The sequence below is a fragment of the Nematolebias whitei genome, chromosome 11 (genome assembly GCF_014905685.2).
Source record: "Nematolebias whitei isolate Nwh7 chromosome 11, NemWhi1, whole genome shotgun sequence".
Classification (NCBI taxonomy): Eukaryota; Metazoa; Chordata; class Actinopteri; order Cyprinodontiformes; family Rivulidae; genus Nematolebias; species Nematolebias whitei.
The window spans coordinates 37850223-37869654 of NC_056508.1; the positions used below are offsets into that span (position 1 = coordinate 37850223).

The following is a 19432-nucleotide window of genomic DNA, read 5'->3' on the forward strand; positions in this document are numbered from 1 at the left end:
CCGTTACATCACGTAGGTAAAAGCGAATAAATGAGCAGGGTGTTGACCATGCAGCCGCAGTGCAAATGTCCTGCATTGACATACCATTATGCAGAGCAGTCCAAGATGCGATACCCCTGGTCGAGTGTGCTTAGAGGTTGACATGAGGCTCTAAATCTGATGCTCTGTAGGCTTCAGAAAAAAAAACCTCACACAGCCAGTGTGACAAGCGCTGGATGGATAACGGGCGACCTGCAGAAGCATCTCTATAATGCACAAACAATTGTTGAGTTTGAAATGTATTGCAGCTGTGCGCGCTATGTAACACGTCAACGCCCGCACCGGACAGAGAAGATGAAAAGATGCTTCCTCTTCTGATCTGTGGGGGGGGGGGAAGAAACCCCTCCAACGATATCACTCTTGATTTAAAAGAGCTCGTGATGTTTTAGGCATAAAAGCTGGGTTGGTCTTAAATCAGCTGAGCTGCCCGTCAGCCTAAATTCTAAGGCATGACGAAGCAACAGAGAGGGCAGATAATTACTTATCCTCTTAGCGGGTGTTAAAGCCAGCAGCAGGGCTGTTTAAAGAGACAAGAATTTAAGTGAAAACCTGATCCAGAGGCTCAATTGGAGCTTTGATCAGGGCTCGCAGGACCAGCGTTAAAACCCACTGTGGAGCAAGTGGGCATGAAGCAGGCCTGCGTCTCTGAACATCTTTTAGAAAAACGTTTCATAGCGGGTGATTAAAAGCTGTTCTGTCTCCGAAACCTTCGTGGCAGGAAGAGGTGACTGTAACGTACGTTAAAGCGTACTGAATGCCAACTTCCTAACCATCAGCTGTTGTAGAAAAACAACACGCCGCCTAAAAGGCATGAGGTGGCCTCTAAACCTTCTCTGTACACCAGCGCTGAAAAGCCGTCCCCTTTGATGTGTACAGAACTGTGGTAGATGCAACACGTGAATCTTGAATTGTGCACACTATCTCCTGAGGGAGACCCATCCTCTAAGTGGGACCGCTCAGCGGTCAGACCCATAGGTGCTGACCTATTTCTGGGTAACTCTTGATCGCTCCTCCTGCCTGAAGGAGAGCATCCTCCCTCCACGGCAGTTCCACGGCGACCCGACAACAGACGTTGCAGGCCTGGGAACCATGGTGCGTTCACACGCCGGAAGCCACCAGGAGAGCTGTCAATCCCTCCTCCTGAACTCGGTTCAGGAACCGTAAAAACAGAGGAGGTGGGGGAAAAAACGCGTACAAAAGCGTTTTGGGCCACGGGCTGTGAGCAAATGCGTCCCCCCCCAGCGATGGATCGTCTCGCGGGCTCAGGGAAAACCATAGTTGATACTGAGCGTTCTCTCGCGTCGCAAACAGGTCCACAGCTGTTTTGCCAACTTCTGCTACGTCTGAAAAACATCAGATCTGGATGGAGGGTCTGGTCCACGTGACGTGGGCCGCCCCTGGACATCACGTCTGCCCCTCTATTCAGAACACCGGATATGTAAACCGCTCTAATGGAGAGCAGGTTTTGATGAGCCCAACACAGTAGCTTTCGCGCAATGTGTAACATCTGGGCTGAACGCACACCCTTGATGGTTATGTACGCAGCAGTCATCATGTTGTCTGTGTGAATCAACACGTGTTGATTCTGTAGCACGGGAGCAAAGTGTTGAATCATATTCAGTGCTGTGCGACACTCCAAAACAATGATGTGGGCTGATGTGTAGTGGGGCCACAGCGCCCCTACTGCTTGAGATAGGCATGTCCCCCCGCCCCCCCAGCCTGACAGCGACGCGTCCGTGAAGACTGACCCGTGTGACGTGGTCTGCTGAGGGGGACTCCCTCTGACAGAAAACAAGGTGTTTCCCCAGAGTCGGAGGTCTGCTCTCACAGAGGAAGGGACAATGATCATCCGTCGTTTTGTTTTACTGGATCCACATGCAGACGTGCAAAACCACCTCTGGAGGCGTCTCATGTGTAACAAACCAGCGGAACCACTGTGTGGGTGACATCATTCCCAACAGCTTCATGACGGAGACAGCTGTTATCACTTGCCAGGTCTTACGTGGCTGAGTTGACTTTAAAAAAGTGTTGAATCTAGTTTGTGATAAACGAGCTTTCATGGTGGTTGAATTTAATTCCACTCCCAGAAAAAGAAATGTCTGGGCCGGGAAAATCGAGCTTCCTTCCAATTTATGGCGAAGCCCAGATTTAACAGGTGTGATGTCAACACCTGATCCTGCATCAGCGCCTCCTGTCTGGAGTGACAGGAGCAGCAGATCATCCAGGTAAAACAAAAACTCTCGTCTCTGTGTTAGGATGATCGTATGCGTTCTCTGGATGTTATACAACAGATCCAAAAAACGGTCTCACCCCTCCGATCCGTGAGTAAAAAACCCTGTGTTTTCTCTCCGTTGGGGGACTCTGTAGATTACTTTTATCAGAAACACTAGGATTTCTGCATTAGGGATGAGATTTAGTCTGATGATGACGGGACCGTTTTTATAACTCCTCTGAATGGAGGGGTTCGGGTTGCAAACTGTAACTTGTACCATTTGCATAAAACCTTGTCCATCCATCTGAAAAACGGCGAGCATGTTTTAGCCACTCTACGTAACGTTCGTAGGGTGAACGTGCGTTAAGTGATGTGTCACGTTTTGTACGGCTGTCAGCAGTCCGCCCCTCAACCGCCGTCATGCGTCGCGGGAATGTTTTCTGTGTGGTCCAAGGCGAGGCTTGTGCTGAGGCGAAGCGTGTGACAGCTGATGACGCGGTGGGGCTGCGCGTTTGACGTCGCTGTGCGAACGTTGAAAGGCGTGACTTCATTTACGCCGCGCTGTTGGCGTGAAGGCTGCTAGCCCCGCGGGAGCACACGTTTTTCTCTGGAGGGACGCGCGCCGCTCTCGCTGGAGGGGCGCGCGCTGGAGGGAGGCGGGACTCATTACCGGGTTCTTAGCTGCTTCACGTTTAAGAGAAGGACCTCCACCCGAACCAGCCTGCGGACCACATTTATACCGATGTGAGCTGGTTAGCGCCGGCAGCTGTGTGTGTGCGCCAGCATCAACGCAGCGCCGTTGGATGGAGGCTGTTTCATCCTTGTGATCGACTCGTCATGTCTAGAGCGGCGGTGAGTTTAAAAACCTTTAATTAAGGACACCGGCTCATGTGTGGAAGTTGTTCTGTGATCGACTCGTCATGTCTTAGAGCGACGGTGAGTTTAAAAACCTTATTTAAGGACACCGGCTCGTGTGTGGGGCTGTTTCATCCCACGAGTGCGAGTTGACATCGCTTGAGTGAAAATCGTGCAGCTCGGGATTATAACGAGTTATTATCACTTACCATCGTGCCCTGTAAGCGACTAGTAATGTCTTGGAGCGGCGGTGAGTTTAAAAAGCCTTATTAAGGACACCGGCTCTTAATGTGTGCGGCCGCTGTGAGCTCATCCGAGCTTACAGACTGGCTAAAAAACAGACACTTTGATCATTAATGATGATTTATTTCAACTTTCGTGTCACTTTTACACACACCCTCCGGAGACCGTCATTTTGAGAAACTTCTCTCTCATGAGCTCTGCGATTGTTTGCCCAGAGCGCTGTCTTGCAGGCGAACTCTGGGGAAACGCTGAGCTGCAGGTTGCCGGAGTGAAGAGGGCTGGATTCTGACGGGCGGGGCTGGTGGTGGAACTCAGCGAGAGCCACGGCCGTGGAAAAGTCGAAGCTTGCTCGCGACGGTCCCTCCAGCGGGCCGGGATGAGCCGCCCAGCTTGATGAGGTGGCGCACAGCCTCTGGCACCTCCTCCGACTGTTTCAATTCGCCAGCATGGTTTGAAGCTGCTCTGAGCAGCGTGTCCGCGATGGGCTTCATCAGGTCTTGTGCAGTTTCTCCGGCAGCGAGGGGAGTAACGAAGCCAGGTGGATCGTTGGATCATCGTCATCCGCGCTGCAGTCCTCGACAGGCAAACCGTAGGAGAGGCACATATGTTGAGCTGGCGTCAGCTGCCTTACAGAGGGAGTTCTTTGTCTCCAAGGCAGGTCTGCGGCCTTCAGTCCCTTGGACATGCTATATGCTAGCAGCGCACATTGTTGCTAACTGCGGCTGCCTGAAAACACATCGGTGGGCTCGATTGGAGAGCGTGGTCGCCGTCTGGTTCGTGTTCCTCCGGAGGGACGGGACGCTGCTCCGACCTGGGCAGCTTCGCTCCGGAAGCTTCCGCGAGGCTTGGCTCCAGGGGGGTTACCGAGGAATAGCCCCGCTCGGTGAATCCCTCAACTCTGGTGATAGGAGCGGACTGGGGACCGACTCCTCCAATCTACCAGGAAAGAACCGTCTGTGGCCTCGCCCGTCGGACGTCCTGTTGGAACGCGAGGCCGTATGGATCAAGACGGTGAGCCACAGTGGAGCCCAGTGAAAAACAACCTTCCCGCCGATCATCCGAACTGGCGGGAAAAGGCAAGGGACGTAGAAAAAAGGGGTCCCTTCATGTCAGCCTCCTCCTGGGTTCCGCCGGGCAACCGTGAGGGCGCTGTCGGCCGGGAGCGGTGTGATCGCTGATGCGAAACGAGGTGGGATGGGGTGAGCATTCACTCAGCCCCCCCTCCACCTACACTACGCTCCCCAGGAGGGAATGAGCAGCGGGGGCTGCAGCTGAGCACGCCTTGCCCCGGAGGAACCATCCGGTTCGCCCCGAGGGTCGGCGATAAGAGGAAAAAATACAAGATGGCGTTGTCCAGCGTGTAGTGACCTGTCACTGGGAAATGTTCCCCGACGCTTACCTTGGAATAAGACTGCTCGTCATCTTCTCCTCGGGGAGGAGAACTCACCGGACGACCGGAGGTCGACTGCCGGGCCAAGCATCCTTCACAAAGGTTGGTCATTTACACAATTTATCCTCTTTGTTCTTCTGACAGTGCTATATTAGCTCGCTGAAGAAAAAATGGGAGCCGATTTCCCGCTCTTAACGTAATTTATACGGACCGGGTGGGGCCCACACAGCAGGTGGGCGTGGACTAATTTTTTCAGTGCTTATGCTCTGCATAACGGGATAAACCCATCAGCGACAGCCTTAAAGGGCGAAGCCTATATGAAATAGAATGTCTGCGTTTGCTGCATGGGTTTCTCTTTTGATACAGCTGGGCGTGTTGTTTCAGGGACACGTTGGCTCAAACTTTTATTGTGCTCCATCGTCTGACTCAGCATATTCTATCGAGTGGAACAAGTTAAATGGGTTCCCACCACGAGCTGGAACGACTCTCCATCACATTTTGCAGCACACTGAAACCTGCAGTTTATCGGATCTTACATAGCCGAACCACTTCCACACTGCCAATGTAGTCTTTTCTTTCTTGTCAATTATGTCATTTCCTTTCTCTTCACTTGCGAAAGCTTGTTCAGCCACATTCTGACGGTCATGGGCACTCATTTTGAAGCAAAAACTTAACGCGTGTCGGAGTTTAGCCTAGCCTAGCCTGCTACCGCTAACGCCTTCTGGACTGGAGCTCTGCGTAACATCTACGCCATCACGCACTGACGTACAAAGTAGTTGTGTCGCAGCTTTTTCTGTTCAGGTTGAAAATGAAGCGGCCACTTCAACCCGAACAGAAAAAGAAATGCTGTAATCATATCGAAATATCGAAAATGTGCTAAAAACTCATATCACCGTTACTGAATAAAAGTATATCACGACATCTATCGATATCAAATTATTGTCCAGCCCTAGAACAGAACCAAATAAAACTTCAGAGGTATAGTCTCTAGGTTGACCCAGCATGGTCACCACAGATAACCACACTCAGTCTACACAACAATGGCTATCACAACACATTTTTCAAGCTCTAACAGATCACACAAGATCCTGTGAGATATCACACGTGAAATTGTGCATAATTATATGTTCAAGATCTGACAAAATGGCTACAACTCTGTCATGTCTCCACATTAAATGATCATTAATATTTTTAGCTGCACACACAAGTTGAACTTATTTTAACCTTCGTTTGAAGGATTTTATATTGCCCGCCTCCTTTGCCAGAAATGTAGACTGACACTCATTTTATATTAGATAAAACTACCGTTGTTAAGGTTTAAACACCTTTTCTCACAGTGTGTGGTCCAGATCAGCATTTTTACTACCACTATTAGTAAATGTCAGTATTACAGGGTTTCACGTGTTTCTTTGTGTGTATCTGTGTGTGTGTTCTGTATGTCTGGCATCTGTTAATTCAAATGGTGTAATTTGGCTAGTGCTGCGAAGCCTCAAGGTTTTTATGCGTGCGCACAAAGCATTAGCTGCGACGCCTGTGTGGGAGTGTGAAATTCATGGTTTTGTGTTCCCGCCAACACTCTGGTTCTGCCGTCGTTCTTTGCATTAACGTCGTTCATCTCCTGTTTCATAATGAGTCATTCTAGTGGATTTCACAGCAAAGATTTATACTGTTATAAGAAAACTGAAGCCAAATAGCTTTAAAGATTAGAGGTTTGTTTCTGTCTTAGTCATGCTTATTGGATATGAAGAGCGTCTGCACGTGTGGCATCATTCTAAACTCACCGATGTTGGGTGAGACCAAGGCCACAGGGTTGAGGTAGGTAAGTTTCATATTCTGGGCCAGGTTCTTTGTGTACTGTTCCAGCAGCTCCGTCAGTTCAGCCGGACCACCACCCAGGATGTGGTTCTGGCTCTGAGCGAGAGCTCGCCAAAGCCCAGAGGTGCCGGGACCCAACAGTACGCTGCAACCTCGCAGGATGTTCTGGAAACAGAAAAGTTGAAGAGTTACTCTTGGAGAAGAATGTTCTCTCTTAACTTACTTGCGCTAAAAGAACCACACTCGATTGAAGAAGATTTTTAAGCGGTATTTACTTGAAAAGTCAGATTTTCAGGACAGGTTATACAAATATACATAAAGTACACACATATAGACCAGTCATGAGAATCTGCCCCGAGCTGCCTTCTCAGCTTGTTTTTATACCCTTATCAGTTCAGCCGAGTTCACAGAACTTGGTGTCATTGGCTGACAGCTGCGGCCTCACTCAGCTCCTCATCCAGCTCCTCATCCAGCTCTCTCTGCTACCCCAAACACATGATTCATGGGCAGAGTTAAGATTTTCAGCCATAGTAATAAATAAAAAAAATTCACAACCTTTGACCAAAAATTCCTTAACAATTCCAAAAGCAAATGGAGTAAAGAAATATTGACTGTCATGAGGTTTAAAGGGTTACAAGTTTTATTATCTCCAAAAAAGTGATATTTGTTTATTTTTGTAGAAATAAAAATAAAAATGTATATTTTAAAAAAATAAAATCTTTCAGAGATAACAAAAAGAAACCAGAATATCAAATATGGTTTGGAGATTTGAAAACACCTTTTAAAAGTTTATTAAAAAAAAATAATAATAATAACATTTAGGCTTACTACTCTCACAAAAAGCGATCCACATTTATTTTTACATATTTGTTCAGATCTAAAGTCTTTAACCAAAACACTTGTTTTTCCAGATGTGGTTTTAAAAGAGCCCACTGAGAAACACAATATGCTTATTTGTGTATCTGATAACTAATTATTGTTGATGAATGACTAGAAACCAGAAAAGCCATGCTGAGAGGTATGCAAGACTTTTTTCATCATTACATTCTGCAAAAAAAATGACTAAATACCAACTTAAATTGTTATGAGAATAAATAGGACAATAAAAAACATAATGAAAATCAGAAGTGTTCTCACAGAAGACATGAAAAGCAAAAAAGAAACCAAAAGAAAAATGAGAATCGCAATACTGATGGTGTAGTTAGCTAAAATAAAACGGGACAAAGGTTCAAACACATTTTCAAAATCCAAATCAGTTTTGTATCAACTTAAATCAAAAACTGTGCTTTTTACTGATATTATTCACTCATTATTTATTTATGCAACATTTCATTATTTTAACAGATTACTGTGTGGTACTCTTGTTCCATAAATTTAGTGTATGAAACATTTTCTTTAATTATAATTTTTAACTCTTCGTCTGCAAAAACTAGTCCCTGCATGCATTCAGTATAAACCTTAACACAAAATAATTAAATATTCCACCTGAGATATGGCATTAATAACATGTTTGCTTTATATTGTTTGAAAGTGGAAAAACTTGGACGTCCTACATGAAAATGTGACTTCTGGTGATGAAGGAAGTTATTTTTTGTACTTTTTAACACATCAGTTTACAGAAAACCTAAAACTAAAACCAGATTTCAGAGACAGAAGACCAATACTGAGTGAAACTGATAAATTAGAGCTGGAAACGGGTCCAGTTTGAAGACAGGAGAAGCTAACATTGATGTAAAACATTTTGTTCAGCTATTTTAACCAAAAGTACAGTAAAAAAAAAAAGAAAAAAGTAAGCTAAATGTCAAACCAGATAAGTCTAGATCCCAATTAGAGCAAGTTTTACCACCGTCGCCTGTAATTTCTTTTCAAGGAAAATTTGTGACCCTGGAAAAATCTCGTTAGAGACAGAATGGCGTGAACAATGAAAAAATGCTCTGAACAAGAGCAATATAAGAACTTTATGATTCCTCGCAGTCAATCTGAACTAAAGCTAATAAAACACTGCAGTGTGCAGGGATCAGGGGAGACAAAATACATAAAGCAACCTTCAGACAAACAAGGGAAATTACATACAGTGCACTATAAGAAGAAGGTTGTAAACTGCTCAGGGAATTACGTACAAATAAAAATGACAGAATGAAGGAGAAGTAAGACAAAACACATATAGGCAGGAAGAAAAGTGTAATAAGACAAATGTCAAATCAGCAGCTCAGAAACAAAGAAACGCTGTATGTACCTGATTTTCTGCTGTTGAAGGACTTGTACTTTTTATTGTGATTAGAAGTTGAGAAAAGTTTTGTAACATATTTTCAGAAGTTAGGTGTACACGGCAACATACTACTGTGACAATGAGTCAGCTCACATGCACAGTAGTGTTTGTATTTATTTAGTTTTCTTATAAATTTTTTATCAATTCTTGTCCAGTTTTTTTATTTTTTTTATTTTTAGCATACTGATTTTAGTGTTTAATCAGAACATTATAAATGGGGCTTTTCATGTTCTTGTTCAAATAACAATTTAAATTTATGTTATAGCTTCAACAAAATTCATTATTTTATTACAGAATGGCCCAGTGACCTGGTTTCTGCAACAAACAGCATATTCATGCTTCTATAAGATTTTCTTGTTTGATCAGCAAATGCCCAACTTAATAATCATTATCAGGTCATTGTAAAGGTGAAAAGACTCAGTTTTTCTTATAAGCAGAAAAAATGGGTTCTTTATTAGATCAGTACAAGTTGACACAAAGTCAGCGTGACCTGAAAGTGTTCTTAGTTTAAACCAGGCAGCAGACAAAACTTAAGATTGTTTTTCTTAATTTGCCTGAAAATCTGTCAAATGAGAATTTTAAAGTTTAAATATTTACAGTATAAACTCTGTGCATGAAGTGGCAGACATTTTGCACCTATTTGATTTATTTGTAGTAAATATATATATATTTTAATAAAAAGAAACGTTTTTGTTGGGGTTTTATTTAAGTAAGGATTTCTCACAATCTACCAGTCTGTCAGCTTAAACATTAGTTTAAATTATTTTTCTTCCAGTTTTAGTTGAGGCTTCAGTGGAATGCATTATTATTATTTTTTTTTACTTTAACTTAATTATATTAAAATTACATTTAAAATAAACAATTTGATTTTAGTGTAGTAAAAGTGAATGTTTTTAACAGATGACAGGCTGAAATTCTGGCACCATGTCTAGAAGGTGTTTATTTTTAAATGTCTTATACAAACTATTTGGAACAAATCATTTTTTTAATCACATGTGAGTTTCAAACTATTTCTGAGATCACCTTTTATTTTATAAGAGAAAAAAAAAATATTTCAAAACCAACCTGCACAACACATTGTACTAGTGGATGCCTTTTATAATATCTGGAGAAATTTTTTTTTTTTTGTGCTAAATTACAACATCTGACACATTTTTTATAACAAACTAAATCTGTCCTAAGACACCATCACCTGTCAGCGAATAAATGTTTTAGTTCAGTTTCAACATGAAACGTTTTCACCTTCCTTCATTCAGCACAACATTCCTGATCAGAGAACTACTTTCCTCCTTGCCTTCATCCTTCTTTCCTGCAGCTCAAAGAATCTGGTATCGCCACGGGGTTACTATAGTAACTGTGTCCTGCAATACCTGTTCATCCAGTTATATGGATGCTGTTTAAACTGAGGTGTTGGCCATTATCAGATGTATATTCTTTTGTGTTGTTGAGAAATAAGAAGTGGACTCTGCTGCAGAGATGCCACCTCATTAACTTCTTGAGATGAGATGACAATAGCACAACTATTTTATAACTAGAAGCAGAGATTAAATGACAAATCACTTCCAAAATTATCAAAATGACAATAAAAATATATTATTTTACTACGGCAGCTATTTGACTTTGTTAAACCAGCTGGCCAATTGTCAAACCCTAATAGGTATAATTCTAATTCACTGGCAGCTTAAATTCAATGTCAGGCAGTATGAGACCCTCGATGCGAGACATAATTTATGCTGAAGCTTGGTTGTCATAACAACCGTCTTTGCCAGGTTATAATCATTTTGTTGGTCTCATGAAGCAATACACTGTATTTGGCATTAGTCTGGGGGACCCAAATAATTTAAAAATCTTTTTCTACCACTATTTAAAATGAAGCCATAATATAGTAAATGTGATAAAGATCCTTATAGGTGTGCAAATATAAATGAAAGAAGTGTGTATTTGATCAGACAAATGTGGTTTGAATTGTTCAAATCAAAGGGTAAATTTAAAAAAAAAGACTGTAAAGCCAAAATTTACAGCGCAAACACGATCGTGGGAAAATCTTATAACACCTCAAAAAACTTGGATGGATTTTAATTTCTAATGTTGAACTGCTTCGCAAATAACTCACCTCAATAAATTCACGGATTAAGAAAATCAAGCACCCAAACAGACTCATACAAGACTTAATTGCTCAGTCTATACGATTAAAATCCTCAGTTTTCTTCTTGTTTTTTATCTTCTTGGTTGGTTTCGACTCTGCAGGGAGTGGCCACTGCTGCTTCAGCTGTCAGCTGGATAAAATTCTGCCTTTTAGTAGAAACTAATTATTTCCTCTTTGCGTGTCAACTGAAAGAAATGCATCCTTTTTATCTCTCGCTGCACCCCTTGTTAATATGAATAAATTACTGCCTAGATAATGATCAGCCTAAGATATGACAGAAAAAACAGGTGGTGTCAAATCACCATTTATCAGCATAAACCTCCCCCTGCTGCAAACAAAAATGCCACAAAATACCATCGTCACTACCACTGGCTCTGCTTTTAACAATGCTTTAAACTGCTGTGTGACATAATATGAATGACAAAACAGATCAAAAATGATGTAACCAAATAAAAAAAGAGACTCAGTTTCGCATCATAGCAAACAATGAGTAAATTATGCATGTCTGACAATAAATTTAAATGGAAAGAAAGGTATTATATTCTTCTTCAGCTATTTGATTTATGATCGTCTCGTTTTCTGTTACATAAATTTCATATAGATTATCAAATTTATGGAAAAGTGGAATAACTGTGATGTGAAAACATCAACTCTCTAAAGTGATTTGTGTCAGCTTGTATGCTATCATCTGACGGCGCGGCGCCAGGTGATATGAGCTTGTGTCTTTTAAAGTGTTGAGTTGACATGTTGCAACATCTCAGGAGTCGTCGTCACAGTCCCATAGCAACTGAGCTTTCCATGTCAGAGAGCAGACATCCCAGTTTAATATCTCCTCATACAATTCTGTACTTTTAAACATTACAGTCTCTAAATCAGGGTTACTCAACTGGTGGCCCGGGGGCCAAATCAGGCCCACGGTCGAACTCAGTTTGGCTCACCACTGGGCTCCTTTTGAAATAAAACTAGATTTTAAGCCATAAAACAAACTTATTTAATGACAATAATTGATGGATGTCCGGCCCCTGAACTCTTGGCTTTCTGTAACTGTGACCCCGTGAGCAATTTAGTTGAACAGCCCAAATCATATGTGGTGTTCAGGAACAGCGGCTTTTTATATCTACAAGTAAAGTTTGCATCAGTAATATATCGTGAAGGTTTATTTTGTATTTAATATATAACTTTTTCCATATCATATTCGAGAACATAAAGTCAAAAACTGATTTAGTATGGTTGGGAAAGCCATTTTAGGTTGAATAACTTGTTCCGTTGTTATCATTTAAACTGGCCAAAAAAAATTTATCACTAACATCAATCTTTCACTCATTAAAACCAACAGAGCTAAATAATTATGAGGATGTCCACGGAGCAAGTGGACATTTCATTTACCATGTTGATGCATTCAATGTTTCAGTACCAAAAAGATCATTTTGCTGCAACAACAGATCACTTTTAAAATGGCATATACTGTAAATGCATAAACTTAAGCCTTTCTGTCCTGTCTTGCTTATAATAGTTTTAAAATCAGTTCAAGTAAAACACACAGCCTCTTTGGTAACAAATCAAAGAGTCGTGTAACTTTGCCGAGTGTGCCTTTACCTCATTGAAGTGTGCGTCCTGAGTGGCAGTGAGTCCAAAACCGCTCTGTTGAGTCTCAAACGTCAGGAGGCGGGAGAGCAGTCGTTCAGCGATCTGCAAGTCGTTCCCATAGAGCCGGGCGGTGGCTTCAGTAACGTCCCGGAGCTGGTGAGCCAACTTCTTCTCCAAGATGGTGTTCAGTTCCGTCTCGTTACGCTCGAGGGAATCAAGCTACACATTAAAATAAATAAATACAGGATCAGGCATCTCTTATGGAAATGTAATACGACAACAACAGCAAGTAAAGTAAAGTAGATGTTTCTAGTTCACAAAACAAAGAGTGGTTAAAGAAACCGTTTTTTCATGCAATGCTTCTTTGACATGGTTTGTTTATATTTTTGGTAGAACTGAACGTATAATGAGCATGCCTAAAAATGATATCTTGGTTGCTGAATAAAATATTTTCTTTATGACATCAAATCACTACTTTAAAAGTTTTTAAATGACATCTAAAAATATCAAGAAAGTTCTGCACCTTTCATTACAGCAAAAACAGAAACAAGTTCCTACAGTTGAAATTATCAGACAAATTGTAATTTTTTTTTTTTTTCCAAATTAATACTATTTGTTTTAGTATATGGAAACATGCAATAAATGTTTGAAATGTGTAATTTGGCTACACCAGTGGTGATATGAGTCAGAAGTGAACAGTACTGAACATACAGCAATGCCGAGCTCCACAAACGGAGGCGAGGTGCAGTTATAAAGATCCGGCTCCAGCCATCCTCTCTCCTCATCACAGTGTCTGACAGCTGCACCTAAATGGAGCAGAACCACAAAGCTCTACAAATGACTTCCTACAGGAACAGGACATGAGGCTGCACTGTCTGTGTGTACACACCAACAGAGCCTTTGGGACAGGGGACAGCAGCAGGCAGGTTAAACTTGGTCCGAGGCCACCAGATCCCCTGAGTGATGGTCTTTGGACAGCCATCATAAATAACTGCAGAAAGAACAGCATTTAAAATGAGACAAAACAACATAAATCTATTTTAGTGAGTGTGTTTTAAACTTATTCATTCTTTGTTTTGTTTGCATCTGGAGCTCATTTTGAGCTTTAAACTTGTTTTAAACATTATCTGTAAAAGTTGGTTCTTGTATTTTACTTTGTACAAATAAATTTGACTATTGGAGCCAGAGTTTGGATAATCACACTCTCACTCACACCTAGGGATCATTTAGTTACCAGTTAACCTAACATGTATGTTTTTGGTTTGTGGGATTCAGCCAGAGTACCTGGTGGAAACCCACGAGTGCAAGGAAAGAACATAAACGCCACTCTGAAAGGCCAGGAGGCAATCCTGAATACTTCTCACTAAGAGGCGACAGCTCTAACCACTGCACCACTGTGCCGCCAGTGAACCCAAGTAGGTTTGAAAATGCATCAATGAGTTAAAGTCAAAGTTTGAGTTCAGACACTTCCCTGATAATTTCACAGTTTCAAAAACAAACAAGGAAGAAGCCAAACGGCAGCTTTGATTGTTAGCCCATTAAATGATCATTATTAGTTGTTATCATTCCCATAAGTAGTGTTCAGACTGTCCTTCCTACCTCCTAGTAGGTTTAAAGGTATGTTCTTATCGCTGATAATATTCAGCTTCGCCCGTGTCTAAACCTAGAAGTTTTTTTGTTTTTTTGGGGTTAGCTTCATATAACCCTTTTCCTAAACCTAACCTGACTCAGAGCACTGATCCTAAACTTAACCCCCTGTCCCTTGAGCCTTAACCTAACGCTGACCCTTAACCTAACCCCCTGACCCTATTATCAGTGATAAGAATGCATACCTTTAAGCCTACTAGGAGGTACAGGAGATTATGTTAATGGAATTGCCCAATAATACATGCTAATCCTAATCCTAAAATATATATACCCCCCTTGTTGTAGTTTATTTTATTTATTCTTTAATTATTTTTTATTTACTTTACCTTATCATTCTTTAATCAGTTTTTGCCTTGATGTTCCCATATCTAAGTATGCCTCCACTATTTCCTTTTTAGATTTACACTATTGTGAATCGCCATATTTGTTTGTACTTGTTTTGGATAAATAAAGTTTTCTTAAAAAAAAAAAAAGGTACAGGAAGGACAGTCTAAATGCAACCAGTGGGGATGATAACAATTAACAACGGTCATGGTTAATAACATTCAAAGTGGGTGAGCTAAAGAAACAAATGAAAATAAATTATATAGCTTTGTTCCTCACCTTCACAGCCTGAATTTGTCACCTCAGCAAAGGGGTTGTCACATGAGTTGCACTGGCGACCAATCACACCAGGCCTGCACTGACACTGGCCTGTTTCGGGGTCACATGACCGCGAAAAGGAGCCCACTGGGTAGCAGTCGCACGGCAGGCAGTTGTCAGAGCCTCGAGGATGGTAATGAAACTCCTGAACGAACAAAGACAGAGTATTTACAGGCTGACACACAATTCTATGTCAGATTATTGTAAAACAAATGCTCAGAACAGATGTAGTACGTAGGTATATCAATATATCCTGATGCATGCTCAATAATCCAGGTAGAAAAATCTAAAAAAGTAGGTATATCAACACCTGCGGCACAAATAGGGTGAAATAAAAACGAGACATTTCAGTATTGATGTAGTTTCAGATAATTCACCCAAAAGTCTGATAAAACTGTAGAAGAGGTATGTGTACATTTAAGTTTGGGAAGTTATGGTTAAAATTAAAATGATGGAAAGTTGCATTATTTGACACATTGTAAAGGGTATGCAACTTTTGTGTTTAGAAAAAAATAACACCGTCTAAGCTTGTAACTACAGTATAATATTATAAAATATTTTTAGTTGTACAGTATTTGGGCTATACTTCTTGTCTGTGGGTCTCAAATATGTGGGAAAATAATTCAAATTATGACTTCAATGTTAAATTAGCTGTAAGAACTGTAGAAATTGGATTTGTTGCAGAAACAAGTGCCACTTGGAAGAACTTGTAAGTGCTGTGGAAAAAGGGGCATAACCTTGAGAGAAAACACTGGCAACACTGGAGATGTGTGAGGAAAACCACATGTAGACTATTCAGTCAGATTCAATATATCACATCTGTAAGTGCTTTTAGTCTTCAGGAAACAAAGTAAGTCAATAAAATGCTCTCTGTAGCCGCTGATAGGGATCTGTCTGCATTTTTTGTGTGGGGGTGCAATGAATGGGTTAGGGTTTAAATCAAAAGGTTATTGTTAAAGAGTATAAAGCTTACGTCAAAGGATCAGATTAAAGCTGGGATAAATCTGGGTTAAACATACTGGCTGCATGAACGTATCAGCACAAAGCACAAAAATCAGACGTCAATAAGAAGAAAGGACAGTCGTCATGTATATTCTTTGATTACCTTGCAGTGACAGTGTCCACTCGTCTTGTTACAGTCAGGGTCAAAACCTTTATTGGGGTCACAGTGACAAGGTCCGCAGGTTGGAGAACCCCACCAACCCCTGGGACACTGGTGATCAATCCTACAAGCACAAAAACACACACAATCAGGATCACAGTTATAGATATTGTGTCTACTAGTCTTGTTAAGGAAAACCTTCTTGTCTGATCATAACTCGAGGAAGAAACAGCACAAACAAGGAAGAGCAGACTGTCAAAACAAGTGAAATATCTGTAGTAAACTGATGCTCTTAAGTATTATTACTTTTTAAAAGATAAAAAACAATATCTAATAAAGATTCTTGATTTATTTCTCAATTTATGACTTGTGCCCTATATAGTTAATGTGAGTAGGTATCACTTGGGGTACTTAGTATTATAGTATACAGAATGAGCCAATCCTTTCTTTTTAATCTCTCAAGAAGGATAATAAAATATTCAGTAACACAGATGGAAGAGGAGAAATTAAGAAATATGCTTTTATTTTGTCATCAGCTGTCATTGTGTTACATCAGAAAAATACATCGTTTGAACACACACAAACTCAGACGATGAGCAGATCATGAGATCAACAGCTGAGTGGATTTTGCAGGCAGGAAGGAAATTTGGTGCCACAAGTCAGAAGAACTCACTTTATAACACACAGTGTGTGTGTGTGTGTGTGTGTTCTGACTAGCACCTAAACCCATCCTACAGTGAATTACAGACAACACTGATCATGTGGGGCAACACGTTGAGGCGACCATCTTGACCCACTCTGCCTGAACTCAGATTAAACGGTTTCAAACTTCAAAGAACTTCGGACCGTGTTGACAGGTCACAGGTAAATCAATGAATAAGTCAACGCTGAACCAATTAAAAGTGTGTGTGTGTGTGTGTGTGGGGGGGGGGGGGGTGTTACCTGTGCTGGCAGTACTGTCCATAATGATTGTCTCCGCAGTCACAAACGTAGCCATGAGACGAGCTTGGTTTTCGGTGGCACCGGGCCTCGTTTTCACAAGGATTCAAGTGACAAGCATCAGTGCAACTTTTCCCATAGTAACCTGTGACATTCAGAAATAAACAAGAAAAGTAACAAGAGTAAATTATAAGTAATTTTCATAAAGTTGTAGCTTAGATTCAGTCTTAAGTACAAGCAGATTGCTGCCATCTTTGCAAAAATAAACTGAACTGCATCCCATTATAATGTGAAAAGTTTGTTTAAATAACTTTTTTCTTATCAATTTATTGTACATTTGTATTTTCTGTTCTCAATATATGCATATATATTTAAATGTTTCATTTTAACAAATGGCTTGACATTGTATGTACACAATTATCCCATTTTAAAGTGTTTGTTTTTAAATTCAAACTTTAGGTTATCACGTTATTACAAGACTAGAATAAAATTGTGGTAACAAAAATATTTGCTATTGTAATTTGTAATAACCTCAACACATGTCACAACATGCAAAATATATAGTAAGAGAGTATATAACGTTAGAACAAATTGACATCTTTATTTTATTTAAAAAAAATTTTTTTGGGTGGCAGCGATTCAAATCCATATATTACAATTTTTAAAAATATTTTATAATTTAAATATCTTATAATTAAAAAAAAGTGCTACTTTGCAAAAAAGACTTAAAAGGTAAAGCAATTTCTCAAAAAATCGTTAATAAATATTGAGATTAGCATAGAAAATCTTAAAGACAAAATATCCTTGAGCTTTGAGCTGTATTTGAGCAGCATATAACATTTTATTGTATAATAAAATTTGAATGACAATAAATAATAAACAATGTTAAACATTTTTGCATCTTTTAAACCATTTATTTTCATAAAATTTTTTTTCTTCTTCTGCTGCCTTTCATTTTATGTTTTGTATTTTACTCTCTTGTTTTGAAATTGTTATTGTGTTTTTAATTTGAAATGAATAAATAAATTAAAATAAAAAAAAATAAAAAATAAAAGATCTTAAACTGGAAAAGAGAAACTGTAAATTTTTAATAACAGAAGTTGAAGAAATCAAGAAGACAAATAAAATATGGTTTGATAAATTTAGTTATGTGAGGGAAAAAAATTAACTCTGTTAAGAGCACTTAAATCTACAACTGAAAAAATCTTTTTATTTATTTATAATTTTAAACACTTCAGCAAAGGTAAATGAGCTTCTGCCACACAATGATGTGGATTTTACGCACTCGGCATTCACTTCAGTGTGCACCTGAGCACCATGATGAATAGAGCTGTCATTCACTTTAATGCAACCCCCAGACGTTCCACACAAACACACCAGCCTCTTATATGCTAATAGAGGACAGCACATAAAACTCCTCTTTAATCTAATGACTAAAGCTGAGTGCGTTACGAACACTTCAGGGTGTATTTAGCACAAATACAAAAGACCTCTCACCAAGACCTGCTTTTAATTGGGAAAATAACATAATTGAGCTATTTAGTCTTTAAAGGTACTTTTATATATATAGGAGGAATACAATATTACAGTGTCAGGGACACACCTTAAGACCTCAAGAAACACAAAAACCAAATCATAGCCACAGAAGCTCATAAGGAATAACTGGCCACCTTAACTGATCTATGTAAAAAAAAAATACAGAGCTTTAATCCTAATGAATCTTTTATGAGAACATTTTTATTATTCTACTGGCTCTAGCTGCACTTCATCAAGTATAAAAATAAAATTATAGTTTATGTGAAATATGCTTTTTTTTGGAGCAACACTTTCAAAGGAAGGCCATCAGTCTAAAGCTTTTAGTTTTAATTCAGCTAAATATTAGGAAGGGTATAATGCTACAAAAAGGGCTAACGCTTGGTAGTCAGCGCTGCGGTCTTGTAATCCAGAAGCTGCAGGTTTGAGCCCAGGTTGTGTCAGGAAGGGCATCCAGCATATAACAATTGTATATTTCATACAAGTTCCCTTGCTGAGGCGACCCCTGCATAAAGGAACAGCTGAAAGAACCACAACAACAATACAGTACTATAAACAGTATAAATAGCAGAATAACAAGGATGTTTATGGAACTGTATCACTCTGTACTTAGTTCATGTTTTATATTTACTGCACTTTAAACTGTTGTGAACATTTTTTACCTGTCAAGTCCACAAATAATAACAGCCATGAACTCTGTGTTAGTATATCTCCAGCAGTCACTGGGGGAAAGGCAGGGTGAACAGGTCGCCCGTCCATCACAGGGCCACATAAAAACAATCAAGACAGACGACTAACTACTGTAGTCATGCAAATGTTCCTATGGACACTTAAGAAGAGCTAGTGAACCTAACGTGCATATTTCTGGACTGAGGGAGAAAACCCTGACAGTGAACAGCTGATTAACTGCTGCCTTTTCTATTAATATGACCACAGAGATTTGTGCATGTGTTTCTTTAAAGTCATCAGGTTTAACCAACAAAAAAAGGTACGTAAAGGCACCTGGGTGATTA

The 19432-nt window shown here is 40.3% G+C and overlaps 1 protein-coding gene across 1 annotated transcript in view; it reads right to left on the bottom strand.

The window, feature by feature from the left end:
• Window positions 1-19432, bottom strand: part of LOC119417312 (cadherin EGF LAG seven-pass G-type receptor 3) — an 84574-nt gene that overhangs the window by 6626 nt on the left and 58516 nt on the right. The window contains exons 12-18 of the mRNA XM_037684519.1: window positions 16890-17031; window positions 15951-16071; window positions 14807-14990; window positions 13446-13547; window positions 13268-13362; window positions 12566-12775; window positions 6521-6719 (exon numbers count right to left, since the gene is read on the bottom strand). Of these exons, the coding sequence (XP_037540447.1) occupies window positions 6521-6719; window positions 12566-12775; window positions 13268-13362; window positions 13446-13547; window positions 14807-14990; window positions 15951-16071; window positions 16890-17031 (1053 nt within the window). The remainder of the gene's footprint in view (window positions 1-6520; window positions 6720-12565; window positions 12776-13267; window positions 13363-13445; window positions 13548-14806; window positions 14991-15950; window positions 16072-16889; window positions 17032-19432) is intronic.